The following is a 24,345-nucleotide window of genomic DNA, read 5'->3' as shown; positions in this document are numbered from 1 at the left end:
CAAAACATTCCTCAATTATTCTTCCAAACTAGCCTTTGCCTCCTCTTTTCTGCTCCCCTCTGTTCTCTATGGAGCTCCTCTTTTCACCAATATTCAGGCCAGTCTTAAATCCAAACTATACTCATGCTACAACAAAATAGCAAGATGTGTTACCAATGGTAATCCCTTATCTCACCACTGTTCCTCTCGTAGACTTCTGAACTGGCTAGAACTACCTATTTAATCACCCGAGCTTCACCCCCAAGATGAAATAATGCCAACCATGGGTAAATCTTGTGATACCCACACCTGTTTGTGGATTATAGCTAAATAAAACACACATCTTGCATGTTAAAAAACATCCTTTTGCGTTGCATCACAAGATTACAGTGGCAGTAAGCCATAGGCTAATCCAGATACTACTAAATGAAGTCAAGGCTGCTGCCCAGTGGCAGCTCGTGATATCGGACTGCAGGACTGCAGCCCCCCCCAGCTGTGAACTACAATGGTAAACTCTTAAACTGCACGCATGTGTGCTTAGAAAGTTGAATCCGGACTGCTGTCTTAACAGTCCAGATTCAGGAAGAAGGCAGCAGTCTACAGATGCCCCAGAAGTCTATGCAGTTAGCACCACATAGACTAGAAGGGGATCGGACTGCAAGGACTGCAGTCTTGGAAGGAGACAGCAGCAAACAGGAACAACAAGAGCTGGGAAACTGGAAATGTACATTCCAGCATGGGGATTTAGAAGCTGTGTGTTACTGCTGCATGGATTTAGAAGCTCCAAACTGCAAACTGCATTTATTTCAGGTATGGTCAGATCATTTCGGTACTAATAATGTCAGATTTAGAACTGGGATCATTTATTTCGGGTACTGTGTCTGTCCAAACATTTATTTAAACTGTTACTGTTGGTCGGATTTAGAACTGCATTTATTTCAATGATTTACGAGCTCCGGTTGGATTTAGAAGCTCCAGTGTGTGGTCTAATGGTTAAGGTGTTTGCCTTACAAACACAAGGTGCAGGGTTTAAGTCTGACAAGGGATAATTGGCTAGGCTTACAATGGCTTGCAAGGGCAGTTAGACTAGTACTAACCTATGAACCTATGAACAAGCTCTGGCTGGATTTAGAAGCTCCAGTGTGTGAGCTTTATTGTAGAACTGCATTTATTTCAGGTACTGTGTCTGTCCGAACTGTCTGATCATTTATTTACAAGCTCCGATTCTGTAGAACTGCATTTATTTCAGGTACTGTGTCTGTCCAAACTGTTGGATCATTTGTTTATAAGCTCTGAACTGTATTTACAGATTTAGAAGCTCCAGTGTGTGTGAGCTCGCAGCAGGGGTTATAATACCTGGATGTTGTCAGCAACATTTCAAAACTGCAAAGCAAAAAACTCAGGTATAAAAGAAGTGAAGTAAAGTTGAACTGATGTGGTACCAACTGCAAGAATGGGTACTGTTTGGCATCACCTGATGCCACAAAAGCCTTCTGATCATAGGGAGACACACAATTTTCAGCTTACTGAACAGTACTTATGTCAAATTTTCGACATAACAGTAGCAGAAATTAAATGTACATGAAAGCATTGACGGAGAGAATACACAAAATGGTAGCTGAAAGTCAGAAGAAAAACACAGATAATTTGATGTTAAGGTTAATAGTCATAATTCATATTATTCTTAATGAACAAATCTTTATGGTCATAAAAATAAAAAAAATATTTAACATAATCTCTAATTTAGTTATTTTACATTCCTTGCTGCCAGTCTAATGACATTTCAGATAATGTCATTTATTTCTGAAGTTACTGTTTTGCTTCAGACGTTCCATTGTTCATCTTACAATTTCTGTTCATGATATCTCAGTCTGCTGTAATTATGGTCACTGCTGTGTCAGGAAGCCAAAATGCCTTCACATTACCAGAATAGAAACACCTGTTGTTTTTTTTTTTTTTTTTTTTACTTTCTCTGCACATTACTTATGACGAATAATGAAATGTACAACAGAAAATTCAGGAAAAACAATTAATAGTGAGCAGCAAAAATTGAAATATGTTATTAATGAAAGCCCATGGTCAGCTACTCTGTTGTAAGCAGGATGCCATGACAAGCTGTGTGTCATTTCTGAATAATTCTATCCCTGTAGAAATGAATCTCAGGGTAAGCCCACTAAGCCTTCCCTCCACCCACCAAAAAAGTATTAATTCTTCACTATAGTTTATCTGATGACTAAAATTTCATTAACTTACTAAAAAAGTTGAGAAAAATTAACTTGAGCCTTGAGACAAGATCTCATGACCCATCTGATAACAGTTTTTTTCAACTATTTTATAAGTAGCAATAGCATTTAAAAAAGACAAGAATCTGTCCAATTAATTATTTTAAACAAGAGTGCTTTCTAATTGCAGGTAATATTCATTTTTAAGAAGCATCTTTCTGCTCTATAAATAAACAGACGTTTAGCTTATAAACAGCTACTGTAATGTTTAATGATTATGGATCAGTATTTATAGGGTTTCTTCTGCTTTTAACAGCCAATCAGCACATAGAACAAGGGCAGTACCTGTGGCTCCATACACCTGTAGCATTCCAAGTAAATTGTGTAAAAGCCTTATCATCAAAATAAGAAAATAACACAGATGTAATCGCAAACACTTCCCATGCTAGTCGCAGTCTTTCTGGAGTATTTTATCAGTTCCTATTCATCTTTTAATCATATTGGAAAAAAATCTATGACATCTTCCAAAATAGTAATCAGTAGGTTCTATTTAAAGGGAAATACAAATGGGAGTTTTCACACACAATGCGGTGTTTGTCTTCACTTGCATTAATTTTCCAACATGATTGTTTCCTGTGATCAGAAATCTCAAAATCCCCTATGACTCAATTTAGAGTAAAAATTTAGTTGCAAAAGACGAAACAGTTTAGCTTCTTGCTAGACTTGCTGAATTAGTGTAGACTAGCTCTACATTTAGTTCTAGTTGAAAAGTATGGCTAGAAAATAGCAGTACAAGCTTAGAAGGAGTTGATGACTGTTGCTGCCTGTTTCTGTGTGCTGCAATCCTTGCTTGTCATTAGCTGCAAGGGATTCTGGAACTTCTGAAGAACCAGAAAAATTCTGCAAAAGCAAATTAGCATAACCCACTGTGTTTTATGCATAAAAAAATGGACTGTGTGAACTGGGATTGGGTATCAGTTGAGTATAAAAGACTTGTGTATTTACAAGCTGCTTTTGTGTGTGTTACAAGCTCCGGTCGGATTTAGAAGTATGTGTGTGTGTGTGTGTGTGTGTGTGTGTGTGTGTGTGTGTGTGTGTGTGTGTGTGTCTGTGTGTGTGTGTGTAAAATGCCCCAGTCACCTTATACTGGTGGCTAGAGATACGAGCCAGTGGTTGTTTGAGAATCAAACCCTGTACCTTGGTTGCAGGTAACAAGAGCCTGAATTCTCTACCCACCACCATTTGTGAAAATATTGCAGATTTTTGCCTCATATTTTGTTCTGTTCCTCATAAAATTTGTGGTTTCTGAATGTTTAATTCCTTAAATTGTTGATGATGCTATAGGTTCTCTGGTTTGATTTTTGGCTGGGGTGCTTCTGTGTGGAGTCTGCATGTCCTCCCTGCGTTTGTGTGGGTTTACTCTGGTGTCCTCCCCATGTTACAAAAACATGTGTCTGCAGTATTTCTCCCTGGGCCTCTGCTGAAAATTGGCTTTTGTTCCAAGACAGACTTCCCTGGTTAACAAATGTTAAATAAATAAAATTGACAGGCATTTGAATTTCTTTTTCAGAAAGTACATGGTAACACAAAACCTTTTATGCTAGCAATTTTCAAATTTATAAGATGAATATTTGAAATTTGTCCCTATTTTTGGGACTGTATTCCCCCATTATTGGCTTCATCCAGGTTTTTTGTGCTAAGGTTGAGAGCTATGGTGAGAACTGAATTCACTGAATATGTTTGAGGACTGTATTCCCCCATTACTGTCTTTGTCCAGGTGTGTTGTGCTAAGAGGTTGATAGCTATGGTGAGAACTGAATTCACTAAATGGTAGCCATTTAACTTTGTCTTACTGTCTTTCGCAAATCAGCTGATTTGACATAGTGGTATGTTCCTCTGACTGTTTTGCATAGAGTCCTAGGTTCAAGACTTGGCAGTGAAATGTATGGTGGTAACACATTTTATTCTAGCAACTTTCCAAGATTATACAAGCAATGTTTAAAATGTGTCCCTGGTTTTGGGGCTTTTGTCCCCCCCTCCCCAATAAATTTTGGCTTTTTTCCAGATTTCTTGTGCTGCTAAGTTGAGGCATATAGCTGAGAGTGTTGAGTAGATTTTACAGGGAGATGAGAGCTGCAGGGGAAGAGAAGTTTAGTACTGCTTATGCTGAGTCTGCTTGCATTATTAACAGCACAGCAGATAGTGTGCTTGCTGTTGATGCAGAACGCTGTGGGTTCTACTCCCACAGGGGGTAGATGCTGCTGTCCTGAGACTGTCCTCTTTGGTGAAGATATATAGTAACTATGAACCTGTTATCAGTTTGCCACCCATTCCCTATTGCAATATTACTAGCTTATCATTTTTTAATGTAACATAGGTAATTTATTCCTCAAGGGCAACAGGCACTTTATTTGTAGATGAAACAATGAAATATAAAGTTGTTAGCTAGCAGCATCCTCTTCATTAGTTACAGATCTCTTTAATGTGGAATTATTTAGATAACTTTTACTTCTGCAGAGATTGTGCATATTTACTGATACTGATGGATTGTAGAAGTTTGAGTAGACTTTTATGATGGAAATTTTCTCAATTGAGCAGTTTTGTCATTATTGGTGCCTGCATTTTGTTTGTTTACTGGAAAAATGTTCAAAACAATAAATTTAAAACACCCTCTAACAACTGTACTGTATTATACAAGGAATATAATTTAATACAATCAGGAAGGTGCATCACACAACACATGTATGTTTTGTGTGCAAGGGGCCTATCATTTGAAAGCAGTCCAAAGTTAATCTTTATACTAGCCAAATGTATTTTCTTTGAATGTGGGTTTCAATTGGTGTTTCAGTGAATGTGAGTTTCAAGGGCAGAGAAGTTTTAATGCTAAGTCTATTTTCATTGTGAGACTGCATTGCTTTGCTCAGCAGATGTCTTAGTGTTTGTGCTGTAAAATGCAAAATAAAACTTTCAAATGAAATCCAAATCATTGTAGAAGTAAAGCAGTATGTATATTACAGTGTTTATGGTAAATGGGGTGAAATAGCCAAGTAATGGGACATTGGAATGGCTGCAGGGGGGAGGCTCCATTTGACCATGATTTTGTGAGGGGGAAGGGCGGCAAACTCAAGACAGTCCCGGCTGAACTATACCTCTCAACTGTCCAGATTTTCACAGAATGATTAGATTTTTGCTTCTTATTTTTGGTTTGTTCCTCATAAAATTTGTGGTTTTCTGGCAAATCATTTAGGAATTAAGTCACTAAATAATGACAGACATTGAGTTTCAGACTTCATAACCTTCAGAAAAATGCATGCTAAAGCAAGACCTGTTATTCTGTCAACTAAGTTTATACAAGAGCAATTGTTAGCACTGTTTGTATGTTCCCCCCAATATATTTGACCTTGTCCAGATTTCCTGCATTAACTGGTTGAGAGGTACATGCAAATAAATTGATTTATAGAATTATGCATATCCAAACCTATCAACTGTCCCTGATTTTGGCTCAAGATGTTGCTCTCCCTCTAATGATCCCTCCGCGAAATGACAATTTTGGAAGAAAACGCGGAGGGTTTACAATTAATAAATAACTGTAATAATCAGAGTTATAGATTACTTTTATTTTAAAAATGCATGTAGATTTGTTTATTTTGTCAGCTGCTCAACTTAACAGTACTAATATTAAAAAGTGCCCCTTCTCTGACAGGTTCCCAGCTGTATTGTGTGGCTATTTTGTATTTTTGCATCACATTTTTGGTCCATTTTTCATAAAATTGTGGTTTTCTGGCAAATTAGTGGCAAATCATTAAAGACTGAAGTTACAAAATAATGACAGATATTTGAGTTTCAGATTTCATATTCTTCAGAAAATTCATACCAATGCAAGACCTACTATTCTATTATCTTTCTAAGTTTATAAGATCAATATTTAAATATTGTCCTTATTTTTGGGCCTTTGTCCCACTTCTGTATATGGCTTTGTCCATATTTCTTGCTCTGAGTTTGAGAGGTATGGCAAATGTGTCAGGGCCATCACAATCAGCCAGAGATATTTCAAATTGTGACATACTTGTTGCACTCCAATCCCGCATGTAATGACTCCAGATGTGTCCAAGCAAGGCAAGGAGCAATTATGCAGTATAGGTGTGCACAGTATCCTCCCATCCAAGGTAGACACAAGTACTACAACGGCTTTTCATCTGTCCTTGATTTTGCAGAATGTTCTGGTTTTCTGTCATATTTTTATAATGTTGATTTATGCTTCTTCTTATTCAGAAAGTGCCTGTTGCTTTGTGTTTAAGTAGCAATGCTTTAATGACCATCGGGTAAGCTTGTCTGAGATTGTAAGATGCAAGTAAGCTTTAATAAACATACTGTTAAAGAATTACAAACATTGAAAGCCTTTTGTTGTTGCCATGCAGAGAATACTTACATAACTAGATAACATATAAGCCTTGGGTATTGAAATGCATATGACAGTATTTGTAATAAAGGACAGGATTACAGTAGTTTAAGAAGCTCATTACCTTTGTTGGAGACCTGCAATCATCTTTGCAGGCTTTACCCGTAAACTAAACAGAATGACAATCTATCATGTGTGGTCCATAACCTGTGCCGTAATCCTTTAAGCAATTTATCTTGAGCTTGTTTCTTGTTTGCTGTTCATTTTTTACTTTGATCATGTTTTCTCCATGAAACAAGTAGATAGCTGTTGTCAGGCAGCAGGTCGTTTTTGGATAAGAAACATTTTTACAAGTGGGGGCATCACAGAGATTGCTACTTTCAGCATGTTACTTGGTACTTTTATAAAGCTGAATATAAATTATAATTAGAACTGCAGTGCAAGGAGAAGTGGTTTGAGTTGAGTGCTGCTTGTTTTTCTTATACTTGATTTTGACTGGCATTCCAGTAATGTATTTAAAAAGTAATTTATTTTTTCATGCCTCACAACCTTTTTGTTTCCATCTAGATATTAAGTAAGCTGTCATGCAGCCAATGTATTGAAATATTTTTTCTTCTACACTTTATTTTGTCTTGATTAGACTCTCATAATGATGGTTTGGCACCCAGGGCAGTTTATTTAATTAAAGTTCCAGTTTTTGTGGCTTTGAGCATAGCTCCTCTACTTTCTAGTTGGCTGCTCCCCTTCCCATTGGCCCCAGCCATTCAGCTATCTCCTGCAGCCCCCCTTTGATTTGAAGTCACCAACCGCCACTGCTCCTGCCGCTCAACAGTTCAGAATCATCCAGCATGTAGATAGTCCCTGTACCATGCAGTGGTTTGCGGGCTAAGTCTATGCGACCACAGCTCTTTAACCAGGAGGTCATGCACCACTGAATAAAAGGTGAATAAAAGGCATTAGAAACAACAAGGAAAACCACTCCTGTTGTCAGGCTTCCATGGCAAGATACAAACTGTTAGTGATGATGCTAATCATTTTCTCTAGCCACATTGCTGACTTGACATGATTTAATAGGGGATAGGTGGGCATTTGGACTAATATAATGCTGGTTAGAGAGGTGGACCAGAGCTGTGTTTTGGAAAGGGAGTTATGTTGCATATTTCTACAATTCAAGAGATCACACCAGGAAACAGACAGCAATTCATAATACATTCTGGAGGAAAAACAGTGAAAGTATGACATACTTTCAGAAATGTAGGGTAGAGACCATCTGATCCTGTACTGTGCTACACTTCTCTGCCATTTATTCACTTACTTACTTACATTTGTTAACCTGGAACGTCCAACTGGAAAACCCCACATTCAGAGGATTACTGGGGAGAAAAGCCCCAGTAACATTAAAGTAAATAAAGTCTCTGCATAACACTCCATATATAAATCAACTTTGTGGGTCACATTCAGACTGCACAGCTGGGCTTATAAGGGTCCTTGTGGTTGTTAACCTTGTATATACCTATGAACCTATACCTGCATGTGTTTGAAGTAAGTACACACCCACATCTAGCACATATACTGCAGATATAGGGATGCAAAAATAAACAGAAGAAACATAAGCACTACAAATTAACTTTACAGAAAAACAAGGTAATGCAGGTATGTTGATAGCTGATAACAAAGCTGGCTGACACACACACACACAATTTCACTGTACCTATGGACAGACCTTAAAGGATTTCTTTACAGGAATTTATCTTAAAGCATGTGGAAGGTTATTTCAGAGTTTTCCAACAAGTACTGCATAGTGAGAATTGCTACATTTTTTTTCCTTTGTGGAGTTTATACTAAATCTTTCACACATCTTATAAATATCCTGTATTAATCCATAATAAAGTGCAAAGCAAATCACGCCACTTAGGGGTGTACAAGAGTTTATCAGTTAATGCCACTTGAATTAGGGATAATTACTAGTTAATCTGAACATTTGAGGCTACAAACAGTTAAACTGTAGTGAGTTTGACAGTGATATCTGACAGCAAAGCTACCTGCCTTCGCATACTTGAGGTTATGAACTAGAGGAGCTTGTAGGTTAATACGAAGATGCAGAAAATGCAGACAATAATAGGCTAGCTAGATATCTGCAACAGATAATCAAGAACCATGGAAGAGAATGTAGTAGCTCAGGACAGCCTACTCATTTTTGGTTGGCTTTAGGCACAGCATTATGTACGTTTGTTGAACCACTGACTTATTACCAATCATGAGACCAATATATTTGAACAGAATTACTTCAATTTGTTTCTTATCCATACAAACTAAGGTAAAACAGTCTTCAGTGGAATGGATGTACTGAAAATACCTTTGGATAGAAGAGACATATATTTAGGATTAAGAACAGCATAGCTGTCCTCTTAATAGTCTTAAGAAGTCCTATACCTTTAAGGTGCAAGTGCACTGAAATAAAGATGGATTTTACTTTTAACTACACAAGTTTATACTAATGTATTTGGTCCACTCAGTAGCAAGAATGGCCTTTTATCAAACCCCAGAAAAAAAAACTATCATGTCCCTTTGAGTGTTTAGCTCTACTTGCAAGTGTTGCATTTCCTTTGACCTTTTAACATAAAAAAATGGCACAAACTGTACTGCAACATAGGATGTCAACCATTAGATCGGGTTAATTTTTATCATCTCTGCGTCAATTACTTTTCAGTCAACAATGATATTGCATAATATTTGCTGCACACAGATAACATTGCAAAAACACAGCTGTCATTTTTCTGTTTAAACATTAACTAAGATACATTTGAGGGTAAAATCAGTCTGCCTGTGCTGATGCTCTGCCTTTTAAACGTTTCATAAAAAAAATACTAAAATAAACCAGATGTATAAATGTACACCTCAGTGAACCTCAATTGATAATATTTTATGAATTTTCTCAATGTAAAATGCTCTTCCTTTACTGTAAAAATATGCAGTTATTTATTTCATTTTTATTTTGGCATTTATTTACAAAGCCATTTAAATAGTGAAAGGAAGTGTGTCTTAACTATTTTATGTCAGCCCTACAAATTCAATTTGCACAAAACAAACCCATTCTCTGGAACTGACTTCCTACTCATGCAAAACAGAGTTCCTCCTGCACTTGTTCAAGCACAACTTGGATCAGTGGATGGGAAATCATAAATGTACACTGTGACGACACCACAAGCAGCAAACTGTAAAATATTAAAACAACAAAAGCCAGTCCCCCACACAATTTTGTTTGTAAAAATTACAATATCGAACTCTAGCACTTCGGCTCAGGCAGCCTTCGAGGAATAAAAACTATACATCAAGCCACACCTTAAATACTCTTTACTGCAAACACCTGAACATTCCAATTAAATATTTAAATTAAACTAAAAACTTCCAATTGGAGTCTGTATTTAAACCAGCAGGGGTCAGAGTTCCATAGTTTGGAGTAAAAACAGTTTCTTTACACAACAATTTTCTTTTTATGTTCCAACATTCATCATAGAGAATTATTTTTTCCAAAATAGTGCCCCAAGGGCTTTTCACTCACTCTTACGATGCAATTTAAAATGCACAGCAAGAGAGCTTTCAAGTTTAACATTCTTTATGTCCCTTATATGCTCCTGCAATCTAATCTTAAAATTAATTTTACTCTCTGTTGTATAAAATAGACTACAAGAGCATTTCAAGGAATAAACAATTCCCTCCGTATTGCAACGTCTGCCATTAGGCCTTAAGGGTAATCCACTAATTCTATCAAAAGTTCTCACAATATATTTACAACCTGAGCAGCCATTAAACTGGAACGTTCCCATCAGCTTTGGTTCTGTATATAAACTATTACCTGGCATAATAAACTTACTATGTACAATATCTCTGATATTATACCCCTCTTAAAAGAAACCATAAGAGTTTTACATATGCTATTTACAAATTCTTTAAACTTCATCAAAGTACCCAGTAAACCCAGTAGTAAATAATAAAAATAACTTGTTCATTGAATACATCGTATGTAGTAACTACATACACCTTCCTACAGGCAGACTCCCCACACCCATTAGATTTCTTGTACTTACTTTTCACTTACTCATAAACCCGCCATTCACTCTATGGGTCTCAAGATTTAATCTATTCAGAGACCTCCTAACTACTTCTTTATCATACTCATGCCCCACAAACATATTAATAATTTTCCCTAATTCTTTCTCTAGTTCATTTCCATCATTACACAATCTATAAAATCTTAGTAATTCACTTTAAGGGAGTGCCTGAAGTAAAAGGGGTGGGTGCATCCCTCTCAACTGTACAGATTTTCGCAGAATATCCAGATTTTTGTCTTATATTTTTGGTCCATTTTTCATATAATTGTGGCTTTCTGGCAAATTAGTGGCAAATCATTAAAGATTGAAGTTAGAAAATAATGACAGACATTTGAGTTTTAGACTTCATACCCTTCAGAAAATTCATGCTAATGCAAAACATGTTATTCTATCAACTTTTTTAAGTTTGTAAGAGCAATATTTAAAACTTGTCCCTATTTGTACCACTTTTTTATGGCTTTGTCCAGATTTCTTATTCTAAGAGGTTAAGAGGTATGGGTGGGTGACAACTGCATCCATCTAAAAAAATGACTGCCATCTTTAAATTTCCTATGAACTTTCGTTAGGCCTTGTAAATGAACATCTAAAAATACTATTGCCCTACCATTCTGGAGACCATCAAATTTAAGATTAAATCGATTGACATCTAATTTTTGTATAAAGTATTGTACTAGCTGATACCCTCTCCTACATACAAAAAAATCATCAATATATCTGTAATATTAACTACAAATTTCTGCATAAATTCATGTTTATATAGATGTTCAACTTCAAACAGACACATAAATAAATTGTTCCTTGTAACTGATGATACAAGCTCCCTTAAATTCAAAATAGTTACGGGTTAAGCAAAAATGTACCAATTCTATTATATAATATGCCACCGAACTATCAACTAAGTAAAATTTCAAAGCCTCAATACCCAGTTTATGTTGAATGCTTATATACAAACTTTTAACATCTATAGTAATCTAATACATTTCATTAGCCCATTGCAAATCTGCTATTTTTTCAAGAAAATTAAATGCATCTTTAACATAAGAAGGCAATTTTCTAACATACAATAGCAAATATTTATGTGGAAACAACTCAATATTATGTAAAGAGTAATTGCATGCAGAAACTATAGGTCTTCCGGGAAGGTTATACAGATCCTTATGAATTCATAAATTTTTCTGTGGCTTGCCACCTATTTCCCTATCAGAAAGAAGAATCATATAAATAATCAACTACTCTTACCAAGGTTATGCCCCCTATAAAACGAGTGGTATAACCTGTTCAGTACATTTGTGAATTAGTAATCACCTATGAACCTATTCCATTTGCCTCCGGTGTAGTGTGGTGGCTTATTCTACAAATAGTTTCTTCACTTTTGCATGTACTCACACCTGCAAAAATATTTTACAATAAACCCTGCTCTGTTTGCATAACAAGTATTTGTGCAGAGCTGAATCAATGTGGTGGATGTCCAAAAGGTGGCTGAATAACAACCCGGTGCAAGAAAATGTACAGTTATGCTCACACACACTAGCAACAGTGCTAGTTAAGCCATCCTCAGAAGCTTAAGCAAAATAGTCATTCTTCAGTGTTTATTTTTAGTCCTCACTGAAGGGAATCATCTACGATTTACACGAGAGATGACCCTTAAAATGCAATATCCAGGCCCTCATTAAAACATCAAACAGAACAGCCAACCAAACACTAAACTAGGAATAACTTAAGCTCATTGGGGGGAAAAACGGAGAGGTTCCATAGTGATTGATTCGCTGGTGGTTCTGTTCCTGGTTGAGGTGCTTCAACCGTATGTTCTACTTGTGTATTTGTAAACCAAATCTCAGACATGGGACTGGAACCTTGCATCGACAAGTCTGTTCATTGACAAGTGACAAAGCCAGCATAGCTGATTGAAAATCAGCTGTCTGAAATGTACTGGCTTTGTCAGTGTGAGACTGCGATATGTAGGGGTTGGTGGACATGCCCTTTCCTCACTCTAGTACAATCTCACCGTTGGTATATATAATTAATAGGGGGTTTGGGAAGTGCAAGTTCCCCTGCAAAAAACAATGTGTAGTTCCGTTTTTAAATCCTGTGTGGATCAAGGTTTACTTTTTCTATATTTAGGCATCAATCATTGTTGGATTGACTAATTGATTTTTTTTTTATGAAAGGTTAGTCTTCCATCGAAGACAAAGAAGTAGGTAAAATATCAATATTTAAATCACCCCTATATTTGTGTCTTCCAATTTCCTGGAATACAGGTCCAGAACTGATTCTTGCTGGAAAAAGGCTCTGGAAGAGACTCCCCATACTCTGGAATAGACTGCCCATACATAACAAGCAGAGTGCCTCTTTGGCCCTCTTCAAAAGGAACCTTGATGATTGGATGGGAGATAGGAAATTCACCCCAGGGATCATGTCAGTCGCCCTGCTAGACAGGGGCCTGGAGAAGTAAATATTGTGGGAAGAAATATCCAGGGAATTGTTATGGCTAGGCTTGCATAGGCCCTAGGGCCAATAGCCTAGTACCAACCTATGAACCTATGATCTCTGTAACTTGAAATGGATAAAGCAGTTATGGGAAAACAATGAATGGAAATAAAGAAGTAAAAAGATCGGTAATAATCTGGGGTGCCACAGAGCCAGTGTTCAAGCATTACTCTAGTAAAATCCCATAAAAATGAAGAGACAAGTACTTCCCACACAATCTTATTATCTAATACTAAAGCACTATTCCAGCAAAAGTATCCCTGCAGTAATAAAGTCACTGTCTCAGGAATCTGTACCCAACCATTGCTCCAAGGGCAGCTCCTGAAAATAAACTGCACAGAGACACCATCCCAAATACAGTCTACAAAATGACAGGTAGTACTCAAGGAAAGCGCAGGGGAACAAATTGATATATACAACCTTACAGCAACGTATAATAATGAACAAGCAAATGTTCATGGGGAAGACATAGTAAACAGTACCTAAAATGTGTTATGGGTCAGCCCTGAAGAATACACAGACAACCAAAAGAGCCAACAGCCAAGCAGTAATGCGGTGCAGCCCTTCATAGACATAAAATGATAGATACCACCACACAAGTAGGGAACTGGAAATGGATCTCTTGTATAAGCAGTAGACCAGGGAACCAACAGCATCTCATAGAAACAAACTCTCCATTTGCTACAATTGGCTCACACCACTAAAGTGATGAAATCTACACTGTACCCAGATGTCATGGGTTTAATTAAGTACCAAATGTTGGTGGAACCAAGCTGGTCAAGGAGTAAAGGGAGGCTTGGGTAGTGGAGAAGTAGACACCACCAAGTCCATTCTAGGGGAGGGGTTACACAAGTCCTAGTGTAGGAGCAACACCTGGCAGACACCCTCAGATGACTGATAAGCTGGCAAGAGGTACTTCACTCTAAGCAGGTACCACACCAAATTTCAGTATGGTATATTGTGTATTTTACCATTCACAAAAGGCAAGGATGGGAGGTAATTATGAGTAAGTAAGTTTCCCAATTCTGCCACCACGCTAACCACATTAGATGACAGACATGATTCTCCAGCTATCATCTAGCTCACCTGTTAATCCATGCAAGCCAGAAATCTGGAAAAAAGAAATTGGCTAATAGGGGGATGGGAATCTGAAGATTCTAACAAGGAATGAGGACCTAAAATAGATGAAAAAATACATATAAAAGTGTCCTGTCTGCTCAGTCTGGTGGACTTGTTTGAGAAAGTCACCAAAGCCATGGAAGAGGGTAAGACAGTACATACCATCTACCGTGACCTGGCCAAGGCATTTGACACAATACCCCCAGTATGGTATTAATAATAAACTCACAACATTAGGCATAAACCTCTGTGTCACAAGATGAATAATCAAATGGGTCACGGACAGGACACATGTTGTTATAGTGGGGAAATCCACATCCAAAAGATGCAAGTCATCAGTGGAGTACTGCAGGGCTCAGAGCTGAGAACCCTTCTGTTTGGGATACGATTCTCAGATGTCAAAGCAAATGTAGATGGTCTTTGGCTGACCAAATTTGTTGATGACTGCAAGTTGGGGGCAATCACTGACTCCCCAAATTATGTTTATATCCTACAGAAAGGCCTGAGGCAGACTAATGACTGGTGTCAGAACTGTGGCCTCAAACTCATGAGAAGAAGTGCATACCAGTGATGAGATATCTGGGTACTCATATAGATAGTAATCTGAACTTTGACCACCAAGAAAAAAAAAAGTTATCCTTGTTTCCCATCTTTCCTGACCTAGAGTAGTCCAAATACAGGCTTTGCTGTATTCTGGACTTTTGGAAAGTTCCTGTGTTGCCATTTCCTTTCTTGGATAGAGGAAGGCTTCTTTGTTCACCAGTGGCAGTGGGGAGCTTGGAGCAGGCTATCTGTCCCTGGAGGAGTGTTCCCAGCACAGGAATCTGGTAGTCTGTTGGCTGTTTTGGGCCAATTTCTAGCTCTTTCAAGTCCGCCTGTATAAAACCCGCTGTAGCGTGGCTTTGCGTGATTTTGTGCATAGCGCTTCATCGAGCAGCGCCGCTTATTTGGGTTTGAGCCTTGGAACTGATCTAGTTCTCATAATAAACACCCTATTCCTATGCTAAAGCCTAGCACTTGCTCACTAAAGCAATTAAATAAGTCAGCACTAAAAAAATTAAAAGTACTACACCCTCACAAACTCCCCTTGAGTAACTTCTTCCCCATTGGCCCTTTTTTTCAATTATAAAGGAATTCCCAATACTATTCTAGCATGTCCAAAGGTCAGTTGTCAATCTCCTCTCCGGTCCAGCTGGTGAACCTGGGAATCTTGAGGCAATGTTACAACTGCCTAATGTACACAGACAACCCTCTCCTCCTCCCAACAAATTCCAACACATGTGAGAGATGCAACCATATAGCCAAACTGGAGGCTAAGCTCTCTCAACTCAGTACTGGCGTAACCAGTCAGGAGGAGAAGGAAACCACACTCACTACAATTCCAGTCTCACATAGACCTACCACGACAGCAAACCAAACACATAAACACACAAAAACATACTTGGAGGCTCTAAATAAAAATCTGCCTAAGCAGCAAAGACCTCCAAAGCAGACACCCAAGCAACCGCTACCCCAAAACAAAACACATGCAACACATAGCTCACAAAGCCAGTGTGCCGAACAGTCACAGCCCTTAAGGCTAAACAACACACCTGATACACTTGTAATAGGTGACTCTATCATCAGGCACACTGACGTCCGCTCACCAGGCTGAACAAGGAGAAGGTCACGGTGAGCTGCCTATCGGCGCTAGGATCCGCCACATAACACAAGCACTCAGGTCACTCCAAGGCAAGTACAAATATGACTCAGTCATTGTCCATGCTGGTGTGAATGACCTGAGACGTACCTCCCTGGACTACATGAAAAGAGACATAGAGGAGCTCTCTGGGCATGTAGCCCAGGCCGGTATGACCCTGACCTTGAGTAGCATCTTACCCTCACCAAGAATGATGCCACAGTATGAAGACAAGATTATCAATTTCAACAATTGGCTTAAGTATTGGTGTCATTCAAAGGGGATCCAATGCCTGTCAGCCTGGGATGACATGCTCGACAAGCCCCGATGCTTCACTAGGGACGGCTTGCACCTGTCACCCCTGGGCTTTCGGATATTGGCAAAGGCTCTTGCTACCCCCATAGTGCCTTTTTTAGGCAAGGCTCAAAAGACAAACCCACCTCCATAGGTATCACAAGGGATAAGAAACTAAGAGTAATGCTACTCAACGCCAGAAGTCTAAACCTCAAGATGCACGCTTTTCGAAACTCTCCTTAGCATGGAGAACATCGATATCTGTGCAGTAACAGAAACCTGGTTTAAGGCTCTCGAGAGCACCCCAGCACTACCAGGTTATACCTCATACCATGCTTTTCGGCCCCAAAACTTGGACCGAACCACAAAAGGAGGGGGAGTATCAATATTAGTCAAAGATACCCACACCTCCAGGTTGGTGGCACAGCACGAAGCATCAGAGACTATCCATGTGCAACTAACAGTGGGTAAAACTGCCTTCCAGTTTATAGCCTGCTACAGACCACCCTCCCAAACCCAGGAACCCCACTTGGCCTTCCTGAGAACACTGGAAAATATGAAGGTCTCTCCAAACACCATTATATTGGGTGACTTCAACTACCCAACCATAGACTGGGAGCATTACTCTAGCTCCAACACCCTAGCCCAAAGGTTCGTAGAATTTATAAACTCAAATGCTATGGAACAACTTGTTACCACTCCCACAAGAGGGAAAACATACTGGACCTGATCATCACCAACATGGGGACTCTATGCTCCAGACCAGAAGTGTATCCCTCACTGGTAAGATCAGACCATAAACTAATCTCACTGGATATTCACATCCCGACCCCACCCCATGCCCAGAAAACCACAGTGAAAAACTTCTCTAAAGCAAATTTCACACTCCTCAAAACCGAGGTGGAATCCTTCAAAGTCCCCGGGCCTCTGGATAATACGGCCCAGACCACAAAATCCTTTATAAACGCATTCTATGAACACCTTCAGGAATGCATGGATCATGCAATCCCAAATAAAACCAAGACCCAATCCTCCAAAGGCAGACGACCTGTCTGGTGGACCCCAGCCATAAACAAACTATACAATAGAAGGAGGAAGCTACTACATGACAGAGCAAAATCCCAAAAAGGGAAGGCATCTCTGATCAGTATTAGCAAAAAACTACGGGCACTCATAAAATCGTCTAAGGCCAGCTTCGAGAGAAAAATTGCACAGGACACTAAGGATAATCACAAGGCTTTCTTTAGTTATGTTAGGAACCTGGGTGGGAATTCCCAGATATGCTCAGAATTAGTCCAAAATGACAAAAAATACACCGAACCCACAGACATTGCCAACATCCTAGCTGACAGGTTCAGCGCAAACTTCTCCCCCTCCCCCCACCAAAAGGGCTAATATCTATCCCAGCAGAGTGCTGTGCTCCTGACATCTCAGATGCTCAGGTAAGAGCTGCCCTCTCCAAAGCAAGAAACACAGCATCAATGGGACCAGACGGTGTCCCGGGCTGCGTCCTACATGAACTCCAAGAAGAGCTAAACCCAAACCTAAAACTACTGTTCAATCTCAGCCTTACTACAGGATATGTACCCAAAGAGTGGCGTACAGCAACAGTGGTCCCTCTCCACAAAGGTGGTGCCTCAACGGATCCTGGAAACTATCGCCCCATAAGTCTCACTAGCTTGGTCTGCAAAGCTATGGAAAGGATCATCATGGACCTTATAAATAAAGATATTGGGGAACTACAGACACTGGATCCTACCCAGTTCGGCTTTGTTAAGGGCAGATCCTGCCTCTTAAACCTGGTCAATTTCTTTGAAACAGTCACCAAGGCCATTGACAAGGGAAGGTGGTCCACACAGCCTACCTGGACCTCGCAAAGCCTTCGATACAATACCCCACTCGGGCATTATAGATAAGCTCACCAGCTTAAATATAAACCCCTATGTCACTAGATGGGTTGCAAACTGGCTCAAGGACAGAACCCACATGGTTAGAATAGCTGGAGCCATGTCAGACTCCAAACCAGTTACAAGTGGCGTCCCACAAGGCTCAGTCTTGGGACCTCTCTTGTTCGGTATATATTTCTCGGAGGTACAGGCCAACATGGAAGGACTGTGGCTGACCAAGTTCGCAGATGACTGCAAACTGGGCACCATAATAGACTCTCCAGCTGACACAAGCATCCTCCAAAAGGGCCTCATAGAAACAGACAACTGGTGCCAGAGCCATGGCCTCAAGCTAAATGCCAAAAATGTATAGTCATCCCCTTTGGCAAAACAAAGTGCCCACAAATTACCACATAGGTGGTAATCCATTAAGTACAGAAGAAGTAATTAGAGACCTGGGGACCCAAGTTGATAGCAATCTCTCATTTGACAACCACGTGGCCAAAGTGGTTAGAAAAACATTTTATATAGCCCACCTAATCATGAAGGGATTCACATCTAGATCAGGGAGGTCATCGTGCCTCTTTACTCATCCCTCATCAGGCCCATAATTGAGTACAATGCCCCTTTTGGGATGTACCTTACCAGACACCTGCAACAACTGGAAAGACCCCAAAAGTACCTCACCAAGAGGATCAAGGGGCTCAAACAGATGCCGTATGCTGCCCGGTTAAAGAAACTCCAGCTCTACTCAGTGGCATACCGCCTGCTCAGAGGCGATCTGTGCCTGACTTATAAAGCCATGTCCAACCCGGAATTAATGGACATGCTGCACCTCAGAAAATCCAAATCCCATCGAGCTACGCTCGAGGGACTTAAACCTCAGCACTGAAATAAATAGGACATGCTGGAGGGACAGATTCATAACCCAGAGGCTCCCTTCACTCTGGAATAAAATCCCAGTCCAGGTTAGGCAGAGTCCCTCATTGACTCTCTTCAAGAGGTATCTTGATGAGTGGATGGGAGATCGTAGGTTTACCCCGGGTATCACTTCTGTGTCACTGTTAGACAGAAGCGCAGTATACTAACCTCGAAAAAGGGCATAGCAAAATTAATTTAAAATGGGTGGCGAAAGCCATACACACTCTGGCTAGGCTTATAAATGCCCTAGGGCAGATAGCCTAGTATGAACCTATGAACCTATGAACCTATGAACCTATGTGTCCACGGTGGTCAGGAAATCCTTTTATGTGGCTCAACTTATAAATAAGGGCATAGTGTCCAGTCTAATGATGTCACAGTACCACTGTACTTGGCTCTCATTAGACCAATAATTAAGTACAATGCACCCTTTTGCATGTACCTCACTGGGCACTTCCAACAGTTGGAGAGCCCACAGAAGTTTCCCAGAAAAAAATACAGGGTGTAACCAATATGTCATATGTGGATCAATTAAAAGCCCTATCATTGTACTCAGTTTCCTACCAATTACTGAGAGGTGATCTGTGCCTGACTTACAAGGGAGTCTCTAATCCAGCTCTGATAGAAATGTTGCATATTCGCAAAACTAACTGCACAAAGATTACTGGCTTCAAAGATCTAAACCTGATCTCTGACATGAATAGATTACGCTGGACAAACAGATGTATCCGAGAGATTGCCCCTCCTCTGGAACATCCTTCCTAGTAACATCAAGCAGAGCCTTTCCCTGACTATCTTCAAGCACAATCTGGACCAATGGAAGGGAAATCATAAATTCACTCCTGGGGTGGCATGCATGTCCCATATGGACAGAGGTACTCCGTAAAAAATAGCTACAAACCCCACTTGCTGACCCTTGTTATCTTTCCCTTAGGGAAAACTGACTAGGCTTGTAAAGGTTCATGAGCCATTCCTAGTAATCTTCTATGAAGCTGCAAACCTATGTACACAGCTGACAGCCTATAAAAGGGCTAAACAGCCAAGTTTATATTGTAAAGGGGAAGAAAATCGGGAGATGTGACACTTGGAAGCCAGGAGAAGCAAGCAGAGGAACGCACAGAAGGGCAATGCGAAGGAAACTGTGGCACAGATAAGGGGAGGTGGGCACTTTTTTCGAGGGTGTGGACAAGTGCACTTTTTTATATTTTAAAAAAGAAAGGTATAGGGAGAGAAAATGGTGTGGATGATGGAAATGGTATTGATGATCAACTAAAATTTGATGTCCACATACAAACTAATTAGGAAACACATCAAAAACTGGTCATGTTATACCGCCATGGTCATTATCTCACTTCTTCAACCAAGCACACCCTCTTTACCACTTATCTTATTTCCTCTCTCATGTATGGTGTCCCTCTTCTTACCAACCATCAACACTCTCTAAAGTTTAAGCTTGCTTCCTGCTATAATAAGAGCTCAAATTTTGCTACTGGATCCAAATCCTCCTCCAACCACTGCAAGGTTCTCCACTCCTTGAATTGGTTGGAACTCCCTAACTATCTCTCCTACATTCAGCTCTCTGTTGCCCATAAGCTCATCTTTAAACCTTTAAATTGCCCCACACTTTCCTCTACCCTCAAAATACATCAGCCCAACAGATTTCTTAGGTCCAACAACCAAAACCTTCTGGAAGTGTATAAGCCTATACAGACCCCAGGGACACTTCTATTATCTTTCTCTCTAGCACAACTATGGAATTCCTTTCCCCCTCAAATTCGAACCATCAACAACCTTTCCTCCTTTAAAAACCTGCTTCACTCACACCTTTCTTCTTGCTGGGAATGCTCCTGTTCTCATCCCACCTGACTTCATCCACTACATTCCTACTCTACATCACCCTGCTTCATCCTAACTCTCATCTCCGCTATATATATTCACTTCTTCCTCTGTTCTGTCTTACTCACCCAAATAACATGGAATTGTAAGATCCATTCCTCCTTAACACCTGCTTTTAATTCTTACCTAATTATGCTCCATTAATGCACACTCCTATATACTTTTACTATTTCATATCCTGTCATTTTTATATCCTCAGTATACTATATACTTGTTGCTTTCACACTTTAAACTAGGTATAACTAACAAACTGCTTTAATTTCCACTGTTAAATATGTACATAACTCATTTTATACTATGTCCGTTTTCCTTTCATACTTTATGTATAAGTGACAAACTGCTTTGATTTCCACTGTTAAATATGTATATAAGTTACAAACTGTTTTTGATTTTATTAATGAACTATGTATAAATTATAGACTGATGGCTTGTAGTGTAAAACTGTGATTTCTATTGTAACACTGGATTAGGAGCTTTTCTCCCCGGGCCTCCATTGAAAACGGGCTCATTTTTGGCCCAATGGACTTTCCCGGTAAACAAATGGCAAATAAATGATATGGGCAAGAAGGATGGTATAGGAAAGGTAGATGGGGCAGGCAAAAACAAATAACATAGGCAAGATAGAAGGGGAGGTACTGATACGAAGGGGAACATAAAAGAGAGATATAGACAGAGGGCAGACAAATGCTGCTGGGGACTGAATAACAAACTGGGGAGGGAGAGTAGCACACAAGGAAGGAGAATATCTTGATGAAGGATAGGGAGGAATGAGGACTGGCCACCAAACTGCAACAGTGGGAAACCCAGTCAAAAATGGTCACCTCCAGGACTGCCCTCATGAAATCCATTTGCTGGTAGTACTGCAGATGGGACAGCTTCTTGACTCTACAAGCCACGAGACAATGTACTTCAGGATGCCAATTTGGGTGTCAAACCACCAGTCCATCAAAGCTGACACCACTCTGCATATATCCCATTGGTGACTCTATGGGACTCCCTAGTGATAGTCCTTGATTAGGAGTTTCCATCCCTCCAAAATAGAAGCAGTCTCAGAGGCCACCAGTGAGCCTTACTGGACAAACCCCTCAGGATGACCTTCATCACTCTGCAGACATGCCAAAATGGAGGAAGTTGGGGACCCAGCAGAATGTAGTGACATTGGTACAGGGTACACTAGACAATGCAGCACCACACATTGCTCCATGGCAGATGCTGCAGAAAAAAAATAAATGTAAAAAGAGATAAACCAGCAAATGAAAAATAATACAGTGAAGACAACGACACAGGAAAAACAGAATAGTACAAAAAATATTTTTATACTAAGGGTCATGGAAGGAGAAAATGCAGTCAAGACAGCAATGGCAATATAAATGCCCAGGAACAGCTATAACTAGACTGTGTTATGATAGTGCAGGACATGATGCCACATGTACTGTCACTGCTGTGTAGGAAAGTGGCACTGTAAATGAATCAGTGCTTGTGTGCCATGGAAAATGAAACAATGTAGAAATAAAGTGTACAGCCCTGCAGAGGTAACAGGGTATGTACAGGTATTATGTGCAGTAGGGCAAAGCAGTGACATGTGGCACAAGGTGGCACTCTGCCACATATAACATGCCTAGGCATACCAACAGGAATAGGAAATGAACACCTAAAACCATAGGTAATGCTACACCTTGATAACATGAACTACAAATGCAGTGGTAAACACCTGGCTTACATCAGACACACTCAGGCTATTCCAAACATACCTGCCACAGTGAAAGAGAGTGAAATGGGCACTGATACAACATGAAAAGGTAACCAGAATAGGGCAGCATGCATGCCTCACATAGCAACCACAAAAGTACAAGGAAATGTACAATGCAAAGTGCAGAAGTACCCCCAGAAACCTACTCTCTTACATGAAGTGTTACACCAAAGGTCAGTACATTGTGCAATACAATGTCAGTGTCATGAATAATGAATAAATGACAGTATTAAGGACAGCAGCACAGTTACATACACATTTAGTATTTGTGTGATATAAAGTGAATACAAATATACGCAATGATTATATTGCTGAGCAACACTACAAACCTGGTAAGTGCAGTGCAAAACAGCCAACTAAGGGATATAAATATATGGTAGTAACACAATTGTATTTGTTTGTTTGTTTATTTACTGGAAGGGTAGGTTGGTACAAGAACCCGTTCAATGACTACCTGGGCCTAATGAAACTCAAACAAGAGTACAATAATTTTACAAAAAATGTTAAAGTTACAATAAGAAAATACAGATTACATTCTCATACAGTTTAAATAGAAAGCAAACATAATACAACACATGTTTAAATACATTACAAACACAAGCATAAAAAAATTGGCAGTTTAGAATTACCAGCATGGGGTAACACAGGTTGCAGGGATTAGGTGTATCCTGTATTCTGACAGGTATTCCATTACACATGCTCCAACACCTGTTTCCTCACACAGGCTGTCCTATTGTCCTGGGTTTCTTCAAGAGCTGAAAGACAAAACAGGTGAGCACACCAAGCCTATGGGCATCAGAAACAGCTTCTGGTCTTATGATAAGGCTTATTTTAGTAAGACAACTGAGTAAGCAATCATACTGAAAAGCTCTGGCTGTGCCTACATAACATCTTCCCACTGACAGAGAAGATCAGGATGACACCCTTTCAGATCACTGTAATAATGCTGGCATTGCTCATCAGAGTGGGGGGATGCCCATGATATCACGGGGCTATATTATATAAAAAAAGCATTAAAATGTCGACTCACCTTTGATCGACCTCTATTTCCCGAAGCTGCACAACATCGAATGGGCAAATCATCGATTTCTTTCCACGGGAAAGAAATCCATTGGCCGTTCTTTTAAATCTGCCCTTTTCCCGACTGTAGTGTGATAGGTTCATAGGTAGGTACTAGGCTATCGGCCCTGGGGCCTATACAAGCCCAGCCAAAAAGGTACCCTGACTTTTGCCACCCAAGAAAATTATTTTCCTGTGCCACTGTCGAGCAGAGCTACAGAGTTGATCCCCAGGGTGAATTCCCTATAGGTTGCTATTGGCCCTGGGGCCTCGGAGTTAGTATATTTAGTTAGGGTAGGGTGTGGGGGGCATAGCCCCCCACTTTAATAGTGTTTCTTGTAATGCGGTGTGTTTGGGCTACCAATTTCTTTCCCTTGGAAAGAAATCAGTGATTTGAGGGTTCGATGTTATGCAGTTTTGAGAAATAGAGGTCGATCAAAGGTGAGCCGACATTTTAATGCTTTGTTTATATAATATAGACCCAATATCACTCACCACTCTGGCAAACAGTTGCTAAGCATTCAGTTTGTACTGGAGAGGACT

At 39.8% G+C, this 24,345-nt stretch overlaps 1 protein-coding gene across 2 annotated transcripts in view; it reads right to left on the bottom strand.

Annotated features, from left to right (window-relative positions):
* The window catches only part of ALDH4A1 (aldehyde dehydrogenase 4 family member A1), a 677,659-nt gene that overhangs the window by 543,626 nt on the left and 109,688 nt on the right, over positions 1-24,345 (bottom strand). Inside the window, exon 1 of one of the 2 annotated variants that reach the window (XM_044063052.1) lies at positions 23,373-23,472. The exons of the other annotated variant lie outside the window; for it this stretch is intronic. Coding sequence (XP_043918987.1) covers positions 23,373-23,434 — 62 coding nt within the window. The 5' untranslated portion in view covers positions 23,435-23,472. Of the gene's footprint in view, positions 1-23,372; positions 23,473-24,345 lie in introns of those variants that run through there. 2 annotated transcript variants of the gene reach the window in all.

Source organism: Protopterus annectens, chromosome 2.part1, assembly GCF_019279795.1.
Source record: "Protopterus annectens isolate FY-2018-M chromosome 2.part1, PAN1.0, whole genome shotgun sequence".
Lineage (NCBI taxonomy): Eukaryota > Metazoa > Chordata > Ceratodontiformes > Protopteridae > Protopterus > Protopterus annectens.
This window is presented reverse-complemented; position numbering and strand designations above follow the sequence as displayed.